This window comes from Orbicella franksi, chromosome 8 (genome assembly GCF_964199315.1).
Source record: "Orbicella franksi chromosome 8, jaOrbFran1.1, whole genome shotgun sequence".
In the NCBI taxonomy this organism is placed as follows: domain Eukaryota; kingdom Metazoa; phylum Cnidaria; class Anthozoa; order Scleractinia; family Merulinidae; genus Orbicella; species Orbicella franksi.
The window spans coordinates 27,718,958-27,743,304 of NC_138152.1; the positions used below are offsets into that span (position 1 = coordinate 27,718,958).

The 24,347-nt window shown below is 39.1% G+C and overlaps 1 protein-coding gene across 1 annotated transcript in view; it reads left to right on the top strand.

Annotated features, from left to right (window-relative positions):
- LOC145494320 (uncharacterized) overlaps positions 1-24,347 on the top strand; it is a 76,147-nt gene that overhangs the window by 30,431 nt on the left and 21,369 nt on the right. The window contains exons 9-13 of the mRNA XM_081473762.1: positions 15,601-15,756; positions 19,684-19,734; positions 20,052-20,105; positions 20,634-20,789; positions 24,220-24,270. Coding sequence (XP_081329888.1) covers positions 15,601-15,756; positions 19,684-19,734; positions 20,052-20,105; positions 20,634-20,789; positions 24,220-24,270 — 468 coding nt within the window. The remainder of the gene's footprint in view (positions 1-15,600; positions 15,757-19,683; positions 19,735-20,051; positions 20,106-20,633; positions 20,790-24,219; positions 24,271-24,347) is intronic.

Consider the following 24,347-nt stretch of genomic DNA (forward strand, 5'->3'; position numbering starts at 1 on the left):
TTCTTTGTTTTTGATAATGACAATAGCCGCTTTTCATGTGACGTCATCGTTTTCCAAAATAAGAAATTACCAATCCTTCTGAAGTTTTAGCTTCATCAGGTGTAAGATCCTCTAATAACTTGACGTTTTGCAGCGTTTAAGCTCGACAGGGTTTTCATTATGTAATAGAGCAGGTTTGAATATCCAAGTTTATGCGGTGTGTGATATAATGGCGCCTGGCCCGATAAGGTTGTATAGTAGGTCAAAAGATGAGTTACTGCTCAAGTTTTTGCTAACTAAACAGTTGTTGCTCTATGAGAAGTGTTAATTTCAATGTGTCGGAGCTCTAGAGTAATAACTTTTCGTTCCAATGGCAAAACTCAATGACAGATGTTTCTGTTACTTTACGGCCGCCATACTTGTGTCACTCCGAGGGGCACAAGCATGGCGACTTCATACAAAGCTCTATAAATTTGAGTGAAACACTTCTCCGAATAACGGGAGAATGAAAAACCGCACAGACCTAAATCTTGGCGAGGCTGTTTATATATCAATCATCCTTCATATCCCAGCTTCTTGACTTAATTCATTGAATGGTTATGATTTTTATTTTTGATGGCGTGACACTGCAAACCAGCCATAAATGTATTACAGCGGACAGCTCGTAAGCGGAGAGCTCTACTTAGAACCGCCCTCACAAAGTGCCGTTTGAACTCCCATACAAACTCTGTATTTACTCATAGTCGTAAGCGATTTATTCCCGTAAGAGGCCGCGGACACGTTGAGGGCTTTCGATTCAGATTTTTCCTTTGTTTTCAAGCTCCCGTAAGCCGACACCGGAAAGGAAATTCCATGCATATCGCATAGCATTGCAGTTAGCACTGCTGTTAGTTAACAATTATTTCACGAACGCGCGTTGGATATGAGATGGTAGATAGCGAACGAGGCGCGTAGCGCCTAGTTGGCTATAATCTTTGTTTTATTAAAAATGCCCCAAAATTAAAGAAACCTAAACTGAAATAAAAATAAAAACGCTCCAAAAATTCACGTGTACCCTTAGCATATTTTCCGAGTATTGTATAATGGCCCATAACCCGTGATGGCTAAGCCATGAAAACTCTCATAATCAGCTCTGATGCAGCTGTTGTTGGAAATGTTCTCAACAAGGAACTTGCTATTTTGTGTAATTAGTGGCGAAATAATAGGATAATCCTAGACCCTGAAAAATACAAGGCTCTGGTTCTGCATGTCGCGTAAGCCCAATATTGATCTGTCCTTGTGTGTTGTAGGAGTAAATATACCGCAAGGTAATTCTTGATGGCTCACTGAAATTTGGGAAACACATTACAAAAATCAGCGAGAAATTCGGAAAGCAGCTGGACGCATTTTCTAGGCTGAACAACATATTATCGTTTCGAACTAAGTTGTGTCTCAGTCCACATTGTGTAACTCATCCAGTATGTCTCATCTTAATTATTTTTCCTCGATATGGCATCACTGCTTAAAGTCTGATAGCAAGAAACTGAATAGGCTGCATGAAAGAGAACTTCGTTATCTATATATACAGCGACAAGTCTTGTGAGACTGTTTCTCTCACTGATCGTATTGATCAGAACCTTGAGATTCAAGTGATTCACATGGACTCACAAGATTCGAGTGCCTAAACCTAATACTACTCGCTTTGGCTTAAAATCAGTAAAATACTCAGTGGCCGTTACTGGGAACAACATTTCTGATACCAAAACATCCTTAAACACAACTTCATCCTCTAGCAAAATTGTCCGCATGTTAGAATCACTATTATAGTTATAACTTGTGATTAAGTCTAATCTTTTTTCATTTTTCTAATTTTTTCTTTGCTTCCTTTTTCATTAACTTTACTTGTATATATATATTTTTTATTTCTCGGTACATTAGCATACCGTAAATCTTCTAATTAGCGCCCCTCGAATAAGCGCCCCCTTCGAATAAGCGCCCCTCCTATAGGCCAAAATTTAAAATTAGCGCCCCCACCTTCTAATAAGCGACCCCCCTTCCCCACCCCCCATTTTGTGGACGAGTACTGAGACAATAAAGGATTGATAGTTTTCGTCGTGTAGTATTAGATTTGTACATTGTTTCAGTTTGTGAACAAGTTGAGTGAACACGTTGAACACGTTAAGTACTAACGGTGCCGCGATTTAAACTTTAGGATCAGCTTTTTATGTCGATCAACAGGTTATGTTGTTGTTTACGCGCAGATGATGTATTAAGGAAAATTATCATGTCAGGCCACTACTTGGGTAAATTAAATAAGCGCTCCCCCTCGAATAAGCGCCCCACATCTTCTCCTAAAATTGAAATAAGCACCCCGGGCGTTAATTCGAGGATTTACGGTACTTTATTGACTTTATTGCTTGAGGCCTAATCAGCCACATCAACCCGAGAGTAAACAAAGCTATGTATGTATCTGACGTCTGACCGTGCTCAAAAAACATGCCCACAAAAAATCAAGACAGACCAGAGACTCCAGTGACCTTGAACAACCACCTTGCCAGGAGATTGGCCAGTCACGCATCCACATGGCATGTGCCTCTCCAGCAGGGCCCTCTGTCAACACAAAACCCTCAAACAAGACCAACCATGGCAAAATTCCCAGCCATACTGCAGTTAAAATCAACATTATTTTTCACTGAAAACGCAAGTCTAGCTAAGTGAAGGTGTCACTAAGCTTCCCCCTGCTTTTGACGCCTGGCCGCCAGAACCATTAGCAGATAGGCCGTTGTCTGGGTCATGTTATGTACACAGTGTGTATGTACCTTACTTAAACATTAAAACTCCCCTAGTTTAAGCCTTTTATAGAGAATACAGTCGAAACTCTCCACAAAGGCCATCGTGTAGAGATGTGGCCGTTATGGGGAGGTAAGAGCGTAATACTGATGACTCCTATTTTAGCGGAATGCAACATATTTTAAAAAGAGAAATGCCTATTTTGACATATAAATACATAACGTATTTTAAAACATATAAATAAAACAAATACTAAACAAAAACAGAGACCAATTGCAACGACGCGCGGTAAGTACGGATCAAGTTTGTGACCATTCACAATCAAAAATGCTGGGCCAGGGGCTCTGTATACGTTGTTCGTCAGTCGTTGATTAACTGGCCGTTCTCGAGAGGCTATTTTCAATAGGCAGCTGGGACGCGTTTTAATGGTCTTTGCCAGGCTGTGGGGAGGTGAATGTTGCAGAGAGGTTAACCCTATCCAGACCCAATTTATCGTTTTTCTCTCCCCAGGCGAAATAGGCTTTCTGGGTGCTTTAATGATGATTAAGATTTTTACCGACTTAGGACTATATTACTCACATTCTAAAGGGAATTCCCAAGAACAACTCGAGGATCTAGACCGTGTAGGAGAAATCGTAGATAAATCAAAGTTCTTTTTAACTCTCTTTTTGTCTACATATCTTCTTGGTCGTTTCTCAAATTGTTATTTTTTTTCTTTGTATGCATAGAGTATACATACCGAAGAAGCAAGTCGCTTTGTAACTTTAAAAACAATACTAGTCATTTTCAAGATACACTTGTCGTTTGGAAAAATAAAAACATTTCAGCCACGTTTGTGATGAATGTTATTCTATATTCTATTCGTAAGGCTACTGTAGAGAGGTTAACCCCATCCAGGCCCTATTTATCGTTTAATTTTTCTCCGCCCAGGTGAAATAGGCGTTCTCTGTGTTTTAAATGATTATGATTTTTACCGACTTAGGACTATCTTACTCACTTTCTATAGGGAATTCCCAAGAACAACTCGAGGATTTAAACCGTGTAGTAGAAATCGCAGGTAAATCAAAGTTCTTTCTGACTGTCTTTTTGTGTATATATCTTCTTGGACGTTTCTCAACTTGTCATTTTTTTTCTTTGAATACATAAGATATACATACCGAAGAAGCAAGTCGCTTTGTAACTTTAAAAACAATACTAGTCATGCAGTAAATGGTTTCAACCCAGGAGTATCATTAGTTCGTATAGTGTGATCGTCCGGGTGGGGTTAGTTCTGAAAACAACTGTTGTTGGTGACTGACGTTTCGACAACCTCAGCGGAAGTCATCTTCAGAGTCAAGTGAATAGTGTTTATCAGTCGATGATGTTGTAAGTCTGGTCCGTTGAACGTGATTGGTCAGTTAAGCCATGATGGTATTGGCTGAAAGACTCGTGTAAAGTTTGCCATCAGTCATTGGTGGGTTTCGATCCATTTATTGTTGGTCAAATTGGTCGGTTTTTGGTCCGTGTATTGGTAAGTCGGTCTGTTAGAAAGCCGTTTGTCGGTTTCGTTTCCGTCATGGATAAGTCGTTTGTAAGGGGCCGGTAGTTGTTGACATCTGTTAAGAGGCGTTTGTTTTAGGTGACGAATCCTGGCAGTCGGAGCGTTTGATCTTGTAAACTACTCCGACTGCCAGGCTTCCTACATTGGTGAGACTGGCAGAAACCTTAACACAAGACTGACTGAACACAAACGAGCCACGAGAAATGGTGATGCCAACAATCACATTGCTGTACATCATCAACTGACAAACCACAACATTGACTGGGACTCTGCCCAGTGTTAAAACCTACAGTACAAACTATTTTCAACGACTGACCCTGGAAAGCTGGTACACTAACGTAGAACAAACGCATCTTAACTACGCTCAGGAATAAAAAATCTTAAGAGCAGATTGCTGATAAATTAATAGTAAGGGTCGAGATACATCTTGAACAGCAGACTAATTCAGATTTTTGTTGGGTCATTAGATATGAATCCGAGCGTATTACAAGGAACTAGTGTTGACCATGATTTTTTGAAAGGTAAGAAAATAAATCACGATAAAAGTAATGCATTTTATTATCCAGATTTGCAATTTTGGAACTCAGTTAATTGTGCAAATCTACTATAATTTATTATTATACAGGCAAGAGTGTTTTACTGAAAAATACGCCACTAGTAAAATTCATGTGAAACTATATGCAGCAATTGAATGGCGTATAGACTCTAAGCAGTCTCACTTTAAGTCGAAGATCGGCAGTGGAAGAACGCAAACCAGGAACAGGAAGGTCGATCAGAGGCGCGAGTTGGAACCGCAAGCCGCGAGTAAGTAACACAGGATTCGGAAGACGAGCAACGCTTGCGCTGCTAGCCGCAGTTCGTTTGCATATTTCCTCGCAGATTTCGGGCAACAGAGGGATTGCTCGCAGTCTACTGAAGTGGGGTATTTTCCATATCGTCACTTGTGATGATATTGATCATATTATTTAATTTCCCGTTTTTTCACGGTTGTTTGTGTCAACAGTCAGTTTGACTATAATAAAAGAAAATTAGCCGGTGGCTTAGAGATATGAATTGATTTTCTCGTGTTAAAACAGTATTTTACTCAAAAACTGAGCAACTGGAACATTTTCTTAGAGAAAAACATGCAAACATGCATTACACTTTTGTTACCCATATCTCAACAACATCGTACATGAATGTGACTAAACTCCAGACACAACACATAAATAGCAGTCATTAGTGTAGAAGCGGCGGATGGTCCAGTCAAAACCTCCTCTCAATTATTAACACAGGCTCAAAGATTTGTATGTATTTCCTAGGCGAAAAAGTTAAATGGGAGAAGAGTTACGTAAAAAACCGCAGAGCGTGCTCCGATTTTCTGCAGAAAATATTGTAAAATAGCAAGCTTCAAATCTGTCATGAATAGAAGTTAAAAGTAAAACCGTTGACTCGTCAATCAGGCGCTTCCCACGTTTTTGAGAAACACATAAAGCTAGGAAAGGAAACATCTCGTAAATGTTACTAAATCCTATAGGGAAAGACTCGAAGAAATCTTTACAAGGTATGATGTGTAAATTAAAATATAATGTGAGGAGAGAAAATTAGATAATTAAGTATGTTTTACACATTCGCTTTCGCTATCAGAAAATATAGAAATCCAACATAGATATATTAGTTTTAGCTCGTTTTGCATTTCTAAGTTACAGGTTACTGTTCCAGTTCATTGACCGTAACAGACACCTACTATTTTGTTGTAGGATCATAACTGTAATTAGCGTTGATCTGTAATTACTACCTGCAATAGTCTTTTGTCAAACTGTTATCTACCTGTATTGTTTTGAAAGTTATTAATCTTGTAAACGTCGAATTCCGTTGTAGCCAATCGAGCTTTCTGAAATGTATTAGATGATGTTTAGTGAAGACTTTTTAATAGCTTTACGTAATCCTTTAGAATTGTGCTTTCGGCTTAAATAGTCGAGCCTTGTGAAATATTCTTTGGTTACATTCTGGTTGCATTCCGGTTATGTTCCGGTTGCATTCTGGTTGTGTTCTTACATTAAAACGATATCGTTGGACCTAACTTCTGAGTACTGTTGACGTCTCTGAAGATAATTCCCTGTAACAGATCCGGTACTGATCCCCGCAGCAAGAGAGTTTCCCCAGGTTTTTACAGAAGTGCTTCTATTAACTGTATTAATTATTTATCTATTAATTGTAGTTATTTTATGTATCTTATTAGTACACGACCCCACAAGCTTCTTAACTTTGACGCCTTTTATCGTGTATAAATAAAGGTTGTATGTATGTATGTATGTATGCTTTCCCAGGCCAAAAACCTATTATCACAATAATAAGGTCAAATAACCTGTGAAATGGCGACCATATACCAAGACGTGAGAGGAAACAGAACTAAATGCCAACCACTTGCTAGAGAAATTGCAGTACAGTATGTACTAAACGAAACATGAACACTGACCGAATGTATAAAGAAAACATTTTTTTTATTTAGGTTGTTTCAAACAACGTGTCAAATTGAAGACATAAAACTAGAAAGCTAAACAATTGTTGCAGCCATGACATCAACAAGAAAAGTTGACCGCAGTCTAAGGGCGTGATCCATTGAACCAAAACTTTCAGGGCTGTCTGAGGTTTAAAAGTTTCTTGGTGGCGAATGGATTGCAACGCGTACAGACGGTCTCGTTCCATTCCACTCACAGTTAAAATGGGGGATGTTGGATGTCAGAGTTAGATGACGATTTCGACTTTATCAACCCATGATATTGTGCGAGCCGTTTCATGCGTAGAAATCTAACCCTTATGACAAGTCATTTTCAGCAGACTGTTCCCAGATATTTACCGGCTGAGTTCAAACACCACTTTTGAATGACGAAAAGAACATTCGAAATTCTCTCAGGAATAAACCGTTTTTAACAGTCAAAACATACATTTAGCTTGCGAAGCAGCTGCCAACCTGTTGTAAGTGCACATGAATGTACGAGTAACACTGATAAGTCCGCTGTTAACAATCCAGAAAATCTAGACTGATAAGTGTTTTCTTCCATGTTGAACATAGAAAGTATACCGCCAGGTACTGGAATTAAGAATGGGTCGGTCAAATGGAATGCTCAATTTTCGATCGGACCGGCCCAACCGAGAAAAGGTCCACGCGAAAGGTGTATCGGCTTTTTCGAAACTTTTCTTGTTGGACCGAATTGATCCATTCAGTTTTAGTCTGAGATTTCCGGAAATCTTGGTTGAATGGATCGTGCCCTAGATTTTAAAATCTAGACCGGCATCTAGATCGCTCTACCTTTTACTCTCGCCTTGAGAAAATTGGTAAAAAAAAAAACTAAAAAATCATTTGGCTTCCAGTTCTACTCAAACTACTAAATGGAATTAAGCCCAAAGACAAAGAGAAAAAAGGACAATAAAAAGAGCAAGCAAACTTTGGTAAATTAAAATTCAAGTCAGGCAATGAAAACACCAGCTGAATACGAAATTGAGACCCTTTTTCAAGCCCAGACGTAAAAAGTGTTCAATGCAAAACTTAGCGAGTTAAACGCCCCTACGAAATTTTGTTAGTCAATAAACGAGGCTAGAGAAATTGAAAACATTCCTGTCAGTGAGTTCGACCTTCCTGCGAGCAAAGTTTTCATCCATATCTGGAAGCAAAATGACAGTGACTACAAACTGGCTACCTGAGCGGCTTTCAGCGAAGTGAAATCGTCTGGTTTAACCATATAATGAACATCCTTTTAACCGAGCTTGGTCGGTCTGTATGGGAGAATCTTGACCTCGGTCATGCGTACAGAACGAACGCAGTAAGGTCTGTACTCACGACGTCGGTCACTGTTTTTCCATACAGATCTCTCATTCGGTAATAAGAACGAAATACGTAATAATCAGAACAATGGCGGGATCAGTGGCTGCTACCGAGGCTTTAACTCAGTGCCACGCTTTTATTTTTATGTTTTTCCCTTTTATAAAAAAATAAATTCTAATTAGGATGATTTACATGGAAGGTAGGTGCAACTTTTGACAATATCTGGCCTCATCGGTCGTAGGTTCTTGTGTCTCCAGATCTTTTGTTATTTTGTGCAATTTCTGTCGATCTTCAGTTCCTGGCAAAGACTGTGATAAATGAAAAGAGAGCTTGTGATTTCTACAAACAGATCGGCTGCTTTCCAAAGGCAAGAAAAGAAAACTGTGATTACACTCTCTTAAGCTCAAAAAATAATATTTAAAGATTTCACTAATAACTCCCCAATACACGTTTTGATTCTCACAGTACGCATACATTGGATCAAAGGAAACATCCAAAAGAAGAAAAATGACTTACGAAATGCGTTAAGTTGCTACACTGAAGGGATTGAAGTGAAGTGCAAAGATGACAACTTGAACTTCAAGCTTTACTTCTTGAGGTCACTGACTCATCAGGACCTAGGTGAGTTCAGACTGCATATTTGTTTTCCGTTGTAGCTTAGTGAGTTGAAATATCTAACTTCAGATTGTAAAAACTAAAAATGTACGTTTTGATTGTCATAAGTTTCTTACTTTGTTACTGAGTCCTGGTCATTTATTCATACACCACTTGATGATTTTAGTTATTTCCACCACACGCCTGGGTAATTAAGAATCAATATTATAAGAAAAATTAGGTCTTCATCACTTCTTTCAACTAAGTGGCGAGAGGTTAAGACGAAATCCGAAAGAAAATCAAGCAATTTCAGGTTTTAGCGGACAAAAATCTAGTACCAGAATAATTTTAAGTATTTTACAGTCATTTTTACATTTTTCTTAAAGCTAAATACGTAAATAATTGTTTGAAATAACACGGAAAACAATTTCCCATGGGAACTAGTGCAAACACAGGCAAAATTTCATCATCAGCTTCATTTCACCAGTACTTTCAAGTGTTTCATACGAAGTTCAACATTCGTTTTCGACGTTTGGTGTTGCTAGAAATGATTTTCTTTTGAGAGGATATTTAAAACAGTCGCACAGAAGTTTGCAATACGATGTAAATAATCTTGGTACTGGGTTTGTGTCCTCTGGTTACTCGAACTTCTGGCGCATTCCTTCTTAATACCAATCTCATGCAGTTTCCATGAGAGCTGCCTAATGTAATAGTGTACCGAGTGCCAAATCGAGAGCTTTCATGGAAAACAAACCAGGCTCCTAATAATGAATTCTTCGACTAGATATTTTACTCTCGCAGGACCATTCCCTACTAAGAACTCCTAGGGATATAAAAAGACGACCGGGAATTGTTTAGGCAATTTAGTAAAACACCGATCGAAGAGAGGTATCCTAAGATGGACGACCTTCTTATTTGGGGCCACCTTTTAAGCAATCATGCTTTACACTTTATTACGCCTCTATACTTTCCCGGGGGGACTCTCATATAAAAAAGGACGGGGGTGCTCGTCGTACGTGTTAGGGGTTAAAAACGTGGTTTGGTACCTCTTTGGGTGTTCAGCTTCAACAGGTCCACAGGAGGAGCCTTTGCGATACATTTTAGGGTATTGAGCGGAAAAAATATGACATGAGATAATGTGTTGTTTTAGAATTGGCACCTCTTAGGGGTGAAAAACATTTCAAGCTAGACCCACAAAACAGAATCTTGATACCTCCTAGGGGCTCTTTTCAAAATTTCAGACGAGCAGCCCCGTCCTTTTTATATTAGAGTACCCCCGGGCGGTATCCTTTATCATTTACTCCGCCCAGGTTAAATTGCCCTCTAAGCACTATCAATGTCTATGATTTTTACGACTACATTACTCATTTCCCGAAGGTAATTTTCAAGCTGCACCCGAGAATCTCAACCATAAACAGTGGAAGCTCTCGTAAGCGGACACCCTCGGGACGCAAAAAAAAGGGTTCCGTAACTGAAGCTGGCCGCTTACGGGAGCTTGCCCAGCTAGCAATTAACATTGGGAATGCAAAAAAACACCACCGCTTCAAATGACTTCTTTGTTTTTGATAATGGCGATAAATGTATTACAGCGGACAGCTCATAAGCGGAGAGCTCTACTTAGAACCGCCCTCACAAAGTCCCGTTTGTACTCCCATACAAACTCTCTATTTACTCATAGTCGTAAGCGATTATTCCCGTGAGAGGCCGCGGACACGTTGAGGGCTTTCGATTTAGATTTTTCCATTGTTTCCAAGCTCCCGTAAGCGGACACTGGAAGGAAATTCCACGCATATCGCATAGTATTACAGTTAGTACTACAGTTAGTTAACAATTATTCCACGAGCGCGCGTTGGATATGAGTCTCAGGCTAGGTGAAATCGGCCTTTTGTGTGCTTTAAATGATTATGATTTTTACCGACTTAGGACTATATTACTCACTTTCTATAGGGAATTCCCAACAAGAACTCGAGGATTTAAACCGTGTAAAAGAAATCGCAGGTAAATCAAAGTTCTTTCTGACTGTCTTTTTGTGTATATATCTTCTTGGACGTTTCTCAACTTGTCATTTTTTTTCTTTGAATACATAAGATATACATACCGGAGAAGCAAGTCGCTTTGTAACTTTAAAAACAATACTAGTCATACAGTAAATGGTTTGAACCCAGGAGTATCATTAGTTCGTATAGTGTGATCGTCCGGGTGAGGGTAGTTCTGAAAAGAACTGTCGTTGGTGACTGACGTTTCGACAACCTGAGCGGAAGCCATCTTCAGAGTCAAGGGAAAAGTGTCTGTCAGTCGATAATGTTATAAGTCTGGTCCGTTGAACGTGATTGGTCAGTTTAGTCATAATGGTATTGGCTGAAAGACTCGTGTAAAGTTTGTCATCAGTCATTGGTGGGTTTCGATCCATCTATTGTTAGTCAAATTGGTCGGTTTTTGGTCCGTGTATTGTTAAGTCGGTCTGTTAGAAGTCCGTGTGTTGGTTTCGTTTCCGTCATGGATAAGTCGTTTGTAAGGCGCCGGTAGTTGTTGACATCTGTTAAGAGGCGTTTGTTCTAAGTGACGAATCCTGGCAGTCGGAGCATTTGATCTTGTAAACTGCTCTGACTGCCAGGCTTCCTACATTGGTGAGACTGGCAGAAACCTTAACACGAGACTGACTGAACACAAACGAGCCACGAGAAATGGTGATGCCAACAATCACATTGCTGTACATCATCAACTGACAAACCACAACATTGACTGGGACTCTGCTCAGCGCTTAACCTACAGTACAAACTATTTTCAACGACTGACCCTGGAAAGCTGGTACACTAACCTAGAACAAACGCATCTTAACTACGCTCAGGAATAAAAAATCTTAAGAGCAGATTGCTGATAAATTAATAGTAAGGGTCGAGATAAATCTTGAACAGCAAAGACTAATTCAGATTTTTGTCGCGTCGTTAGATTTGAATCCGAGCGTATTACAAGGAACTGGTCTTGACCATGATACATTGAGAGGTAAGAAAAAAGACCAATATCAAAGCATTGCATTTATTTTGCAGATTTGCAATTTTGGAACTCAGTTAATTGTTAATTACCATCAGTTAATTGTGCGAATCTATTATAATTTATTATTATACAGGCACGAGTGTTTAACTGGAAAATACACCACTAGTAAAATTCACGCGAAACCATATGCAGCAATTGAATGGCGTATAGACTGTGAGCAGTCTCACTTTAAGTCGAAGATCGGCGATGGAAGAACGCAAACCAGGAACAGGAGGGTCGATCAGAGACGCGCGTTGAAACCGCAAGCCGCGAGTAGCACAGGCTTCAGAAGACGAGCAACGCTTGCGCTGCTAGCCGCAGTTCGTCTGCATATTTCCTCGCAGATTTCGGGCAACAGAGGGATTGCTCGCAGTCTACTGAAGTGGGGTATTTTCCATATCGTCACTTGTGATAATATTGATCGCATTATTTAATTTCCCGCTTTTTCACGGTTGTTTGCGCTAACAATCAGTTTGACTATATTAAAAAAAAAAATTAGACAGTGGTTTAGGGATATGAATTTATTTTCTCGTGTTAAAACAGTATTTTACTCAAAAACCGAGCAACTGGAACATTTTCTTAGAGAAAAACATGCAAACATGCAGTGCACTTTTTTTAACCCATATCTCAACAACATCGTACATGAATGGGACTAAACTCCAAACACAACACACAAATAACAGTCATTAGTATAGAAGCAGCGGATGGTCCAGCCAAAACCTCCTCTTAATTTTTAACACAGGCTCAAAGATTTATATTTATTTTTTTCTCAAGCATCTGAGCGGGCCGGAATCCTAAATCCTCGAATTTGATTGGCTAATCATACGCACGTGACCGCTCCAGCTTTTTACGCTACGGCCCACGGGCCGGATTTTTTCCCCGCTGCCTAAATTTCGCTCCTAAAAGTTAGCGGTAATCTTCAATCTTTTGCCTTTTTTACTCATCCATCGACGATTAGTCAACGCAAGTTTATCTGTGTTCACTTTAAAATGGTAAGGAAAGTCACTGTAAGTAAATTCAATTGAGTGTTTTGAAGTTGTGAGAGTTTGCTTGGTTGTTTGTAGCTTGGCCCTGTAATGGCGCGTAATTCTGTGTTTCTCTCGCCGTAAAATTTGAGTCAATTTCAGTCGAGTTTACCTCTGTGATCGTTGCTGTATTTAGGAGAATTTCTGTGGAATACACTTAACGAATTTCCTCGCTTTCTGCTATTCAATCTACGGTAGAGAAGTCCGATTTCAAGTGATTTTAAAAGTAACGACTGGCAGAAATTGTTTTTGTGGTAAAACTTCAAACTTCGCACGAAATTTCACACCGCAAAAACAATTTTGGAGAATTTAACTGGTGAAATAAATGCAACTAACATAAAGTAGTTCGAAAAAAATCTGTTCTTTAATGCTTCTTGCTTTGTCTACTATCTGAGTTACTCGCTCGTTGCGAGTTTTTTACAAATCGTTAGTAGACGGCGCGGAAGCCGATCCAATGACAAAGTTGCGTAAACAAACCCATTTGTAATCTGTAAAACCAATTTACCGCAAAAAAAAAAAAAATGAACATGTTATTTGCCGGCTTAGGGTCGGTCCGTATAGTGAAAAACTGTGACCTCGGGCTTGAAAATGTTGCCCGAGGTGCGGCCTCGGGCAACATTTTCAAGACCTACCCGGCAAATAACAAATATATGTATTTCCTAGGCGAAAAAGTTAACTGGAAGAAGAGTTAGGTAAAAAACCGCAGAACGTGCTCCGATTTTCTACAGAAAAATATTGTAAAATAGCAAGCATGAAATCTGTCATAAATCGAAGTTAAAAGTAAAACCGTTGACTCGTCAGTCAGGCGCTTCCTACGTTTTTAAGAACGCACAAAGCTAGGAAAGAAAACATCTCGTAAATGTTACTAAATCCTATAGAGGAAGACTCGAAGAAATCTTTACAAGGTATGATATGTAAATTAAAATAAGTTCAAATAACCTGTGAAATGGCGACCATATACCAAGACGTGAGAGGAAACAGAATTAAAAGCCAGCCACTTGCTAGAGAAATTACAGTACAGTATGTACTAAACGAAACATGAACCCTGACTAAAAATATAAAGAAAACCTTTTTTTTTATTTAGGTTGTTTCAAACAATGTGTCAAATTGAAGACATAAAACTAGAAAGCTAAGCAAGTGTTACAGCCATGACATCAACAAGAAAAGTTGACCGCAGTCTAAGGGCGTGATCCATTGAACCAAAAATTTAAGAGCTGTCTGAGGTTTAAAAGTTTCTTGGTGGCGAATGGATTGCAACGCGTACAGACGGTCTCGTTCCATTCCACTCACAATTAAAATGGCGGATGTTGGATGTTAGACTTGGATGACGATTTCGACTTTATCAACTCATGATATTGTGCGAACTGTTTCATGCCTAGAAATCTAACCCTTATGACAAGTCATTTTGAGCAGACTGCTCCTGGCAGATATTTGCCGGCTGAGGTCAAAGACTACTTTCGAATGACGAAAAGAACATTCAAAATTCTCTCAGGAATAAACCGTTTTTAACAGTCAAAACATACACTTACCTGCGAAGCAGATGACAACCTGCTGTAAGTGGACATGAATGTACGAGTAACACTGATAAAATGCTGTTAACAATCCACAAAATCTGCACTGATAAGTGTTTTCCTCCAGGCTGAACATAGAAAGTATACCGCCAGGTTCTGGAATTAAGAATGGGTCGGTCAAATGGAATGCTCAATTTTCGATCGGACCGGCCCAACCGAGAAAAGGTCCACGCGAAAGGTGTATCGGCTTTTTCGAAACTTTTCTTGTTGGACCGAATTGATCCATTCAGTTTTAGTCTGAGATTTCCGGAAATCTTGGTTGAATGGATCGTGCCCTAGATTTTAAAATCTAGACCGGCATCTAGATCGCTCTACCTTTTACTCTCGCCTTGAGAAAATTGGTAAAAAAAACTAAAAAATCATTTGGCTTCCAGTTCTACTCAAACTACTAAATAGAATTAAGCCCAAAGACAAAGAGAAAAAGGACAATAAAAAGAGCAAGCAAACTTCGGTAAATTAAAATTCAAGTCAGGCAATGAAAACACCAGCTGAATACGAAATTGAGACCCTTTATCAAGCCCAGACGTAAAAAGTGTCCAATACAAAACTTACCGAATTTAACGCCTCTCCGAAATTTTGTTAGTCAATAAACGAGGCTAGAGAAATTGAAAACATTCCTGTCAGTGAGTTCGACCTTCCTCTGAGCAAAGTTTTCATCCATATCCAGAAGTAAAATGACAGTGACTACAAGCTGGCTACCTGAGCGGCTTTCAGCGAAGTGAAATCGTCTGGTTTAACCATATAATGAACATCCTTTTAACCGAGCTTGGTCGGTCTGTATGGGAGAATCTTGGCCTCGGTCATGCGTAGAGAACAAACGCAATGAGGTCTGTACTCACGACGTCGGTCAATGTTTTTCCATACAGATCTCCCATTTGGTAATAAGAACGAAATACGTAATAATCAGAACAATGGCGGGATCAGTGGCTGCTACCGAGGCGTTAACTCAGTGCCACGCTTTTATTTACCTATTTTTCCTTTTTAAAAAAAACTTTCATTAGGATAAATTACATGCAAGGTAGGTGCAACTTTTGACAGTGTCTGGCCTCATCGGTCGTAGATTCGTATGTCTCCAGATCTTTTGTTATTTTGGACAATTTCTGTCGATCTTCAGTTCCTGGCAAAGATTCTGATAAATGAAAAGAGAGCTTGTGATTTCTACAAACAGATCGGCTGCTTTCCAAAGGCAAGAAAAGAAAACTGTGATTACACTCTCTTAAGCTCAAAAAATAATATTTAAAGATTTCACTAATAACTCCCCAATACACGTTTTGATTCTCACAGCACGCATACATTGGATCAAAGGAAACATCCAAAAGAAGAAAAATGACTTAAGAAACGCGTTAAGTTGCTACACTGAAGGGATTGAAGTGAAGTGCAAAGATGACAACTTGAACTTCAAGCTTTACTTGCAGAGGTCACAGATTCATCAGCAACTAGGTGAGTTCAGACTGCATATTTGTTTTCCGTTGTAGCTTAGTGAGTTGAAATATCTAACTTCAGATTGTAAAAACTAAAAATGTACATTTTGATTGTCATAAGTTTCTTTCTTTGTTACTGAGTCCTGGTCATTTGTTCATACACCACTTGATGATTTTAGTTATTTCCAACACACGCCTGGGTAATTAAAAATCAATATTATAAGAAAAATTAGGTCTTCATCACTTCTTTCAACTTAAGTGGCGACAAGTTAAGACGAAATCCGAAAGAAAATCAAGCAATTTCAGGTTTTAGTGGACAAAAATCTAGTACCAGAATAATTTTAAGTATTTTACAGTCATTTTTACATTTTCTTAAAGCTAAATACATAAATAATTGCTTGAAATAACACCGAAAACAATTTCCCATGGGAACTAGTGCAAACACAGGCAAAATTTCATCATCAGCTTCATTTCACTAGTACTTTCAAGTGTTTCATACGAAGTTCAAGATTCGTTTTCGACGTTTGGTGTTGCTAGAAATGATTTTCTTTTGAGAGGATATTTAAAACAGTCGCACAGAAGTTTGCAATACGATGTAAATAATCTTGGTACTAGCTTTTTGTCCTCTGGTTACTCGAACTTCTGGCGCATTCCTTCTTAATACCAATCTCATGCCTTTCTATGAGAGCTGCCTAATGTAATAGTGTACCGAGTGTCAAATCGAGAGCTTTCATTGAAAACAAACTAGGCTCCTAATAATGAATTCCGGCTTCGACTAGATATTTTACTCTCGCAGGATCATTCCCTACTAAGAACCCCTAGGGATATAAAAAGACGACCGGGAATTGTTTAGGCAATTTAGTAAAACACCGATCGAAGAGAGGTATCCTAAGATGGACGACCTTCTTATTTGGGGCCACCTTTTAAGCAATCATGCTTTACACTTTATTACGCCTCTATACTTTCCCGGGGGGACTCTCATATAAAAAAGGACCGGGGTACTCGTTGTACGTGTTAGGGGTTAAAAACGTGGTTTGGTACCTCTTTGGGTGTTCAGCCTCAACAGGTCCACAGCAGGAGCTTTTGCAATACATTTTAAGGCATTGACCCGAAAAAATATGACATGAGATAATGTGTTGTTTTAGAATTGGCACCTCTTAGGGGTGAAAAACATTTCAAGCCAGACCCACAAAACAGAATCTTGGTACCTCCTAGGGGCTCTTTTCAAAATTCAGACGAGCACCCCGTCCTTTTTATATTAGAGTACCCCCGGGCGGTATCCTTTATCATTTACTCCGCCCAAGTTCAATTGCCCTCTAAGCACTATCAATGTCTATGATTTTTACCCACTACATTACTCATTTTTCGAAGGTAATTTTCAGGATGCACTCGAGAATCTCAACCATAAACAGTGGAAGCTCTCGTAAGCGGACACCCTCGGGACGCGAAAAAAGCGTTCCGTAACTGGCGCTGGCCGCTTACGGGAGCTTGCGCAGCTAACAATTAACATTGGGAATGCAAAAAAATACAACTGTACCACTTCAAATGACTTCTTTGTTTTTGATAATGACAATGGCCGCTTTTCATGTGACGTCATCATTTTCCAAAATACGAAATTACCAATCCTTCTGAAGTTTTAGTTTCATCAGATGTAAGATCCTCTAATAACTTGACGTTTTGCAGCGTTTAAGCTCGACAGGGTTTTCATTATGTAATAGAGCAGGTTTGAATATCCAAGTTAATGCGGTGTGCGACAAAATGGCGCCCGGCCCGATAAGGTTCTATAGTAGGTCAAAAGATGAGTTATTGCTCAAGTTTTTGCTAACTAAACAGTTGTTGCTCTATGAGAAGTGTTAATTTCAATGTGTCGGAGCTCTAGAGTAATAACTTTTCGTTTCAATGGCAAACCTCAATGACAGATGTTTCTGTTACTTTACGGCCGCCATATTTGTGTCCTTCCGAGGGGCACAAACATGGCGACTTCATACAAAGCTCTATAAATTTGAGTGAAACACTTCTCCGAATAACGGGAGAATGAAAAACCGCACAGACCTAAATCTTGGCGAGGCTGTTTATATATCAATCATCCTTCATATCCCAACTTCCTGACTTAATTCATTGAATGGTTATGATTTTTATTTTTGATGGCGTGACACTGCAAACCAGCCATAAATGTATTACAGTCTGACAGCTCATAAGCGGAGAGCTCTACTTAGAACCGCCCTCGCAAAGTGCCGTTTGAACTCCCATACAAACTCTGTATTTACTAATAGTCGTAAGCGATTATTCCCGTAAGAGGCCACGGACACGTTGAGGGCTTTCGATTTAGATTTTTCCTTTGTTTTCAAGCTCCCGTAAGCGGAATCAAAAAAAAAAAAAAAATTCCATGCATATCGCATAGCATTGCAGTTAGCACTGCAGTTAGTTAACAATTTTTTCACGAGCGCGTGTTGGATATGAGATGGTAGATAGCGAACGAGACGCGTAGCGCCTAGTTGGCTATAATCTTTGTTTTATTAAAAATGCCCCAAAATTAAAGAAACCTAAACTGAAATAAAAATAAAAACGCTCCAAAAATTCACGCGTACCCTTAGCATATTTTCCGAGTATTGTATAATGGCCCATAACCCATGATGGCTAAGCCATAAAAACTCTCAAATTGCATAATCCAATAATCCAGTTTTTAATTAAGTCTGTATATCGCCTGTTATAATCCATCAAATATTTTCGCTCGCGCGCGATTGGTCTAAACGCGTCACGGGACCAAATACTCCCCAGCTAAGACTGGGGAATATTCGAGAATATTCTCCAATTTTCAAAACTGCGCGTGTTGCGAAAAATATTTGAAGGATAATAAACACAACAGCCTCCATTTGACTTCGAAAATATGCTCGGATATTTGTCCTTGGACATTATCTGTTGCTCAAAGCTCACAATTTTCCGTTACGCTCTCGCAAAACTGTGAGCTTCTCGGAACAGATAATGTCCGCAGACAAATATCCAAGCATATTGTCGCGACGAATGGAGGCTATGGTTTATATATCGCATAGTACGGCAGTTATCTGTAAACAGTTATCGCCGTTATCAAAAACAAAAAAAAAAAACATTTAAAACGGTCGCATTTTTTTCATACCCAATGTTAATTATTAGCTGGGAGAGCTCCCATAAGCGGCTTCATGCACCTTAAAATCTAATGTCCACTTGGGGGAACCATTCTTGTAAGCGGACGGCTCCAGTTACGGGCACGTTTTTTGCGTCCCGAGGATGTCTGCTCACGAGATCTTCCACTGTGTTTACGTAAACGTAGGTAAAAGCATGACAAAAGCTGACGTTTTTTCTGTTTTATCAAAAAGAAGTTATTTGTGGAAGTTGAGCGACATTTAGCAAACAAATGCTCACTAGAGGCTTGGTTTCTGCTGCAGGCTACCTTACTAAGTAGGGGAAGAGGGGGAAGGGTCCCCCGGGTAATTTTTAAACTTTTAGAACCTTAGAAACGCTATTTTAGGCATTGTGAGAGATTTTTGCACTAATGTGAAAGCTCTCAATAAGGTTATATTTTGAGTGGTCCCCTTTTTAAACACCATATTTTTTAGCCGCTTTCCTCCGTTTTAAGCCATAGTTTTTGGCACGCACCTCCCAAATCCCAGCCAGGGTCCTCATGTTAAATTCTTCGACTAGATTTTTTACCCTCGCAGCACCCCCTTCCCTCCCCTCGCTCGATGGGGATGAAAGAATGATCGGGAATTATTCAGGCAATTTGGCAAAACGCTGAAGAGGGGTCCTCTAAGATGGACAACCTTCTGATTTAGGGCTACCTATCAGCAATCATGCTTTATGCTTTTTAAGGCCATCTACGTCATCATTTTACGCCACCCAAGTGAAATTGATCCTCTAGCTACTTTCAATGACTATGAATTTTAGCCACTATATTACTAACTTTCCAAAGGGAATTTCCAAGATACACTCGAGGATCTAAAACATGCAGAGGAAATAACAGGTACACCAAAGTTCTTTCTGGTTGTATTTTTGTGTATATCTTTCCTTGTTCTATTCGATCTCAAATTTTTGGGTTTTCTTCGTATACATAGAATATACATACGAAAGAAGCGAGTCGCTTTTTACCTTTTAAAACAATACAGTCGTTTTTAAGACACGCTTCTCGTTTGAAGATTGAGAACAGTTCAGCCACTATTATGATCAATAGTTTTTCCTAGAAATACAAATCTTAAGAACAAATTGTAGATATGTTAAGAGTAAGAGTCGCGATACATCTTGACAACAAACGACTAACACATACTTTTATTGCGTCATTAGATAAAAATCCCAGAGTTTTACAAAACTTTGGTTGTGACAGTGCCAAGTGGAGAGGTAAAATAAAATAAAACATACTGCATGAAATTTTTTCACGTATTTGCGAGTTTGGAGCTAAGTTTATGGTATAATTTGCAATTAGTTATACTTATTCCCATTCTGAATGACCGGAATTTTGTGGCTAACAAATTTAGTTGTACTATAGTTCACTTTGGTAAAAACTAAACAATATTTGACTCTGTTGTATTATTTACGTCTACGGCATTAAACGCTTTCAATAAAGTGCCGAAAGTTTTATCCAGAATTGCTTTGATTTCGCTTTGCTATGTTTTTCAATTGGTTTGAAAAACATTCGCCTAATGCTCATCTAATAACTGATACAAAACCATAGCCAATCACAACCTGGTCATGTGCGTATTCCCGCGCTTGTAACCGTTTTCTTGTATTTCCCTTCGCGTTCTCGTTGCTTTATTGCGTTAAAACATTGTTAACGTTTATTGTGACCACTCTAGTTTGGTTTAACGACAGTTAACACTTAAATAAGCTCACAAAATAGCTTTTCAATTCGTGTTTTGATTCTCTCAGCAAACGCACAATTCCTCAAAGGAGAAGTAGAGCACGATAAAAAAGACTTCAGAAAAGCTTTAAGTTGCTACACTGAAGGAATTGAACAGAAGTGCACAGATGACAACCTGAACGCCAAGCTTTACTTGAGAAGGTCGCACTCGCATGGTCATCTGGGTGAGTTGAAAAGATTGTTTTTTTTTTGTTGTTGTTGTTTTTTAATGTTTTCCTTAAGTGAGTCAAAATATCTAAGTTCAAAATGTAAAAAATATAACAATATATATTGTCCATTTTAATTGCTATACATTTCTTTAATTCGGCTACGTCGGACAATTTGGTAATGCATCATTTGATGATTTCGTTGTTCTCATAATCTGTCTGTTTGATTAAGTATTAATATTGTAACGAGATACACCAATCTTGCGTCTTCATTTCATGAAAATAATATTGTTCGTTATTGATGAGAGGTGCTGTGTAATATAATGTATTAGATGCCAGATTAAGAGCTTTCATGGAAAGCAAGTGATGGTCCCCATGTTATATTCTTCAACTAGATATTTTACTCTCGCAGTGCTCCTCCTTACTAAGAATCTCTAGGGGTATAAAAAAGGGTAACAGGAATTATTCAGGTAATTTGGCCGAAAAGCTGAAGCAGAAAGCCTTTGATGGACAACCTTCCCATTTGTAAGCCAGCCATAAACCATTACACGACCCCACAAGTTTTGAGCTTTAATTCTTATCGTGTTTAAATAAAGGATATGTATGTATGTGTGTATGTATGTGTGTGTGTGTGTGTGTGTGTGTGTGTGTGTGTATGTATGTATCATGCTGCGTGCTTTTGTAAGCCACCATACAAGAATACTTCATCTACCAAAAATGGTGTCTCACAATGTTCTGTCTTAGAACTCTTGTTGTAATGATCAGTATTTTCATCAATGACTTACTTTACTTCATGTAAGAGGTTCACCTGACAAGTTACGCTTACGATAATCAGCTCTGATGCGGCTGTTGTTGGAAATGTTCTCAACAAGGAACTTGCGATTATGTGTAATTAGTGGCGAAATATTAGGATGATCCTAAACCCTGAAAAATGCAAGGCTTTGGTTCTGCATGTCGCGTAAGCCCAATATTGATCTGTCCTTGTGTGCTGAAGGAGTAAATATACCGCAAGGTAATTCTTGATGACTCACTGATGATGACTCAAACACATTACAAAAATCAGCGAGAAAGTCGGAAAGCAGCTGGAAGCATTTTCTAGACTGAAGAACATATCGTTTCGAACTAAATTATGTCTCAGTCTACATTGTGTAACTCATTCAATATGTCTCATCTTAATTATTTTTCCTCGATATGGCATCACTGCTTAAAGTCTGATAGCAAGAAACTGAATAGGCTGCATAAAAGAGAACTTCGTTATCTATATATACAGCGACAAGTCTTGTGAGACTGTTTCTCTCACTGATCGTATTGATTAGAACCTTAAGATTCAAGTGATTCACATTGACTCACAAGATTCAAGTGCCTAAGCCAAATATTACTCGCTTTGGCATAAAATCAGTAAAATACTCAGCGGCTGTTACTTGGAGCAACATTTCTGATACCATAAGATCCTAAAATTCAACACAACTTCATCCTCTAAGAAAACTGTTCGCATGTTAGAATCACTAGTATAGTTATAATTTGTGATTAAGTCTAATTTTTTTTATTTTTCAATTTTTTTTTGCTTCCTTTTTTATGAACTTTACTTGTGTATTTTTTTTATTTCTCGGCACATTAGCATACCGTAAATCTTCTAATTAGCCCCCCCGCCTCGAATAAGCGCCCCTCCTATAGGCCAAAATTTTAAATTAGCGCCCCGCCCCCCTTCGAATAGGCGCCCTCCTTCCCCACCTCCCATTTTGTGGACGAGTACTGAGACAATAAAGGATGTATAGTTTTCGTCGTGTAATATTAGATTTGTACATTGTCTCAGTTTGTGAACAAGTTGAGTGAACACGTTAAACACGTTAAGTACTAACGGTGCCGCGATTTAAACTTTAGGATCAGCTTTTTACATCGATCAGCAGGTTATGTTGTTGTTTACGCGCAGATGATGTATTGAAAAAATGATCATGTCCGGCCACGATTTGGGAAAAATTAAATAAGCGCCCCCCGTCTTCTCCTAAAATTGAAATAAGCACCCCCGGCGCTAATTCGAGGATTTACGGTACGTTATTGACTTTATTACTTGAGACCTGATCAGCGACTTCAACCCGAGAGTAAATAAAGATATGTATGTATCTGAGGTCTGACCGTGCTCGCAAAAACATGCCCACAAAAAATCAAGACAGACCTGAGACTCCAGGGACCTTGACCAACCACCTTGCCAGGAGATTGGCCAGTCACGCATCCACATGGCATGTGCCTCTCCAGCAGGGCCCTCTGTCAACACAAAACCCTCAAACAAGTCCAACCTTGGCGAAATTCCCAGCCATACTGCAGTCAAAATCAACATTATTTTTCACTGAAAACGCAAGTCTAGCTAAGTGAAGGTGTCACTAACCTTCCCCCTGCTTTTGACGGCTGGCCGCCAGAACCATTAGCAGATAGGCCATTGTCTGGATCATGTTATGTACACAATGTGTATGTACCATACTTGAACATTTAAACTCTCCTAGTTGAAGCCTTTTATAGAGAATACAGTCGAACCTCTCCACAATGGCCACCGTGTAGAGACGTGGCCGTTATGGGGAGGTAAGAGCGTAATATGACACCTGTTTTTTGCGGGGATGCAACATATTTTAAAAAGAAAAAAGCCTGTTTTGACATATAATTACGTACCATATCTTAAAACATGTAAATAAAACAGATACTGAACAAAAATAGAGAGCAATTGCAACGACGCGCGGTAAGTACTGATCAAGTTTGTGACCATTCACAATTAATAGAAAAATGGCCAGGGGCTCCGTATACACTGTTCGTCAGTCGTTGATTAACTGGCCGCTGTCGAGAGGCTATTTTCAGTAGGCAGCTGGGACGTGTTTTAATGGCCTTTCCCTGGCTGCGGAGAGGTGACTGTTGTAGAGAGGTTAACCCCATCCAGACCCCATTTATCGTTTTTCTCTGCCCAGGCGAAATAGGCCTTCTGTGTGCTTTAATGATGATTAAGATTTTTACCGACTTAGGACTATATTACTCACATTCTATAGGGAATTCCCAAGAACAACTCGAGGATCTAGACCGTGTAGGAGAAATCGTAGATAAATCAAAGTTCTTTTTGACTGTCTTTTTGTGTACATATCTCCTTGGTCGTCTCTCAAACTGTCATTTTTTTTCTTTGTATGCATAGAATATACATATCGAAGAAGCAAGTCGCTTTGCAACTTTAAAAAACAATACTAGTCATTTTCAAGATACACTTGTCGTTTGGAAAAATAAAAACATTTTAGCCACGTTTATGATGAATGTTTTTCTATATTCTATTCGTAAGGCTACTGTAGAGAGGTTAACCCATCCAGGCCCTCTTTATCGTTTAATTTTTCTCCGCCCAGGTGAAATAGGCGTGCTCTGTGTTTTAAAATGGTTATGAGTTTCACCGACTTAGGATTATATTACTCACTTTCTATAGGGAATTTCCAAGAAGAACTCGAGGATTTAAACCGTGTGGGAGAAATCGCAGGTAAGTCAAAGTTCTTTCTGACTGTCTTTTTGTGTATGTATCTTCTTGGACGTTTCTCAAATTGTCATTTTTTTTTT